The sequence below is a fragment of the Helobdella robusta genome (genome assembly GCF_000326865.2).
Source record: "Helobdella robusta unplaced genomic scaffold HELROscaffold_28, whole genome shotgun sequence".
Classification (NCBI taxonomy): Eukaryota; Metazoa; Annelida; class Clitellata; order Rhynchobdellida; family Glossiphoniidae; genus Helobdella; species Helobdella robusta.
Genome location: NW_008704435.1, coordinates 1,517,847 through 1,520,114, shown reverse-complemented (window position 1 = coordinate 1,520,114; position 2,268 = coordinate 1,517,847). Strand labels below are relative to the sequence as shown.

The 2,268-nt window shown below is 34.9% G+C and overlaps 1 protein-coding gene across 1 annotated transcript in view; it reads left to right on the top strand.

Moving 5' to 3' along the window:
- HELRODRAFT_174006 (hypothetical protein) overlaps nt 1-505 on the top strand; it is a gene marked incomplete at both ends in the record, with an annotated part of 1,781 nt that extends 1,276 nt beyond the window's left edge. Inside the window, one exon of the mRNA XM_009020563.1 lies at nt 38-505. Coding sequence (XP_009018811.1) covers nt 38-505 — 468 coding nt within the window. The remainder of the gene's footprint in view (nt 1-37) is intronic.
- Between the last annotated feature and the right edge of the window lie 1,763 nt (nt 506-2,268).

The window sequence follows — 2,268 nt, the reverse complement described above, 5'->3', positions numbered from 1 at the left end:
AAACATTATGAAAAATGTAGAGATTATAAATAATCAGGTCAAAAACGTCCAAAGGACCTTGAATGAAGCCAGTGAAATAAAAGAAAGAGAAAGGAATTTAGTGATTTTCAACTTGCCAGAGAAAGAAAATCAAAACGATCGTGAACTTGTGATGAAGATATTCAAGCACATTTCAAAAGACATGTCAGATAATGGTATTGAGAAGGTCTTTAGATTGGGTAAAAAGAATGAATCGGTGATTCGTCCGGTCTTGATAAAGTTAGATAGTCTAGGTACGAAGTGGGATCTTTTAAAGCATGCTTTTAAAATTAGGTCATTGGAAGATAACTTAAAGAACATCAGATTGTGTAATGATTTGACGCGCGAGCAAAGGAGTGAACTGAAGAATTTGGTGACTGATGCTAAAGCGAAAGAGGCGGCATGTCAACAAGGTTTTTTATACAGAGTAAGGGAAATGGTTGGAAGGTGGAAGATCATAAAGTTCATGAAGGGGACGGAAAATTAGATGATTTGTGTAAAAATGAAGGTTCTTCAAACGGCTTTGTCAATAGATTGCTGAGCTTTGATGATAATTTCAATGATGGTAAAATATGTCTAGGACTATTATATATCACATCAATTGTATCCAAATCAAGTGATATGTATGAACTCCTGGTTAATGGACTAGATGTGTTAGTGTTAACCGAAACATAGCATGGACATCAAAATGATATTTCCTTAAAATCGGCAATGCCTGACGGGTACAGTTATGTTGACTATGTCAGAAAACATGATCCATATCATGGGGGATTGATAATCTATTTTAAAACAGGGTTCAGATACACACGATTTGACTTACCATCATTAGCTACGTTTGAGGCAATAACAACAAGAATAACATACGGTGAACATGAATTTGGTTTGTTGGCCATATATAGACCTGGATCAATGCCTATCACAACTGCTTTCTTTAGGGAACTTAGATGTATTTTGGAAAATATGTCTTTGCTGGTTTCAGATCTTGTCTTGGTAGGTGATTTTAATGTTCGTGTCGATAGAGAAGAATGTCCGCATACCAGATCATTGTTGGAGTTATTTGATGATTTTAGTTTGAAGAATTGGATTGACCAACCCACTCATAACTTAGGTGAAACACTGGATTTGATTGTTTCCAGTAGTAGTTTGTGTATTTCTGATGTAATGGTTTATCCAAGTGGAATATATTCTGACCACGGACTGGTTAAAGCTTGTTTGCCTTTTAAACGGAAACGAATCAGTAAATGCTACAGGGTGATCAGATCGTGGAAACATATTGATGAAAAAAAATTTATCTCGTTGGTTATTGGTTCACCGATTGGTAAAGCATGTTCAGGTGCAGATGTTGACAAGTTGTTTGACCTATTTGAAAATGAAATAAGAAGGATTTTAGATATAGTTGCACCGCTACACAGAGTAAAATGTCGTCATGATTCTGTGGTGCCATGGTATGATAATGAATGTCGGGAGCATAAAAGACTCTATAGAAAGATCGAAAGAAATTACAGGAACTCATTGTCAAGTGATGGAGAAGATAAATGGATTAGTGCACTAAAATCAAAGAAGTTGGTTTTGGCCAAGAAAAAAAACTGTTTTTGGTCAAATTTGGTTGATGAGAATAGAAACAGGCCAAAACAATTATGGAATGCACTAAATAAACTACTTTGCAAAGCCTCTGTTGACAATATTGATAGGACTGGAACGGTGCACACTAGTGATGGTTTTCTAAAAATTTTTAATGTAAAAATTGAACGAGTTCGAGATGAAACGGCTGGTAACGAATCAGTTTTTCTTGAAAGGGAGATTGAAATGAGCAGTGGGTTGCTAGTATTCCGGAAATATAGTGAAAAAAAAATAATAAAAATAATTATAAATTGTCCAACGAAAACATGTTTACTTGATTGCCTTCCAACGTATTTCTTCAAAAAACACATTGGTTTGTTCTCTGGGTTTTTAACAAGTCTAATCAACTTGTTTTTGACTAATGGCATCGTTCCTGCATCCTATAAACATGCAATGGTTATACCACTTTTTAAAGGAATAGATCATGATGTCAATGATATTACCAATTATAGGCCAATATCAAATCTTCGCTTCATATCTAAGGTAATGGAAAGAATTGTCGCTAACGAGCTGTTAAACCATTTGTCTAAAAATAATTTGTTGCATAGTAATCAGTCAGGATACAGAAAATATCATTCGACAGAAACAGCCTTGTTACATGTTTTTTCAACTTTGTGCGCTGCGATGGAT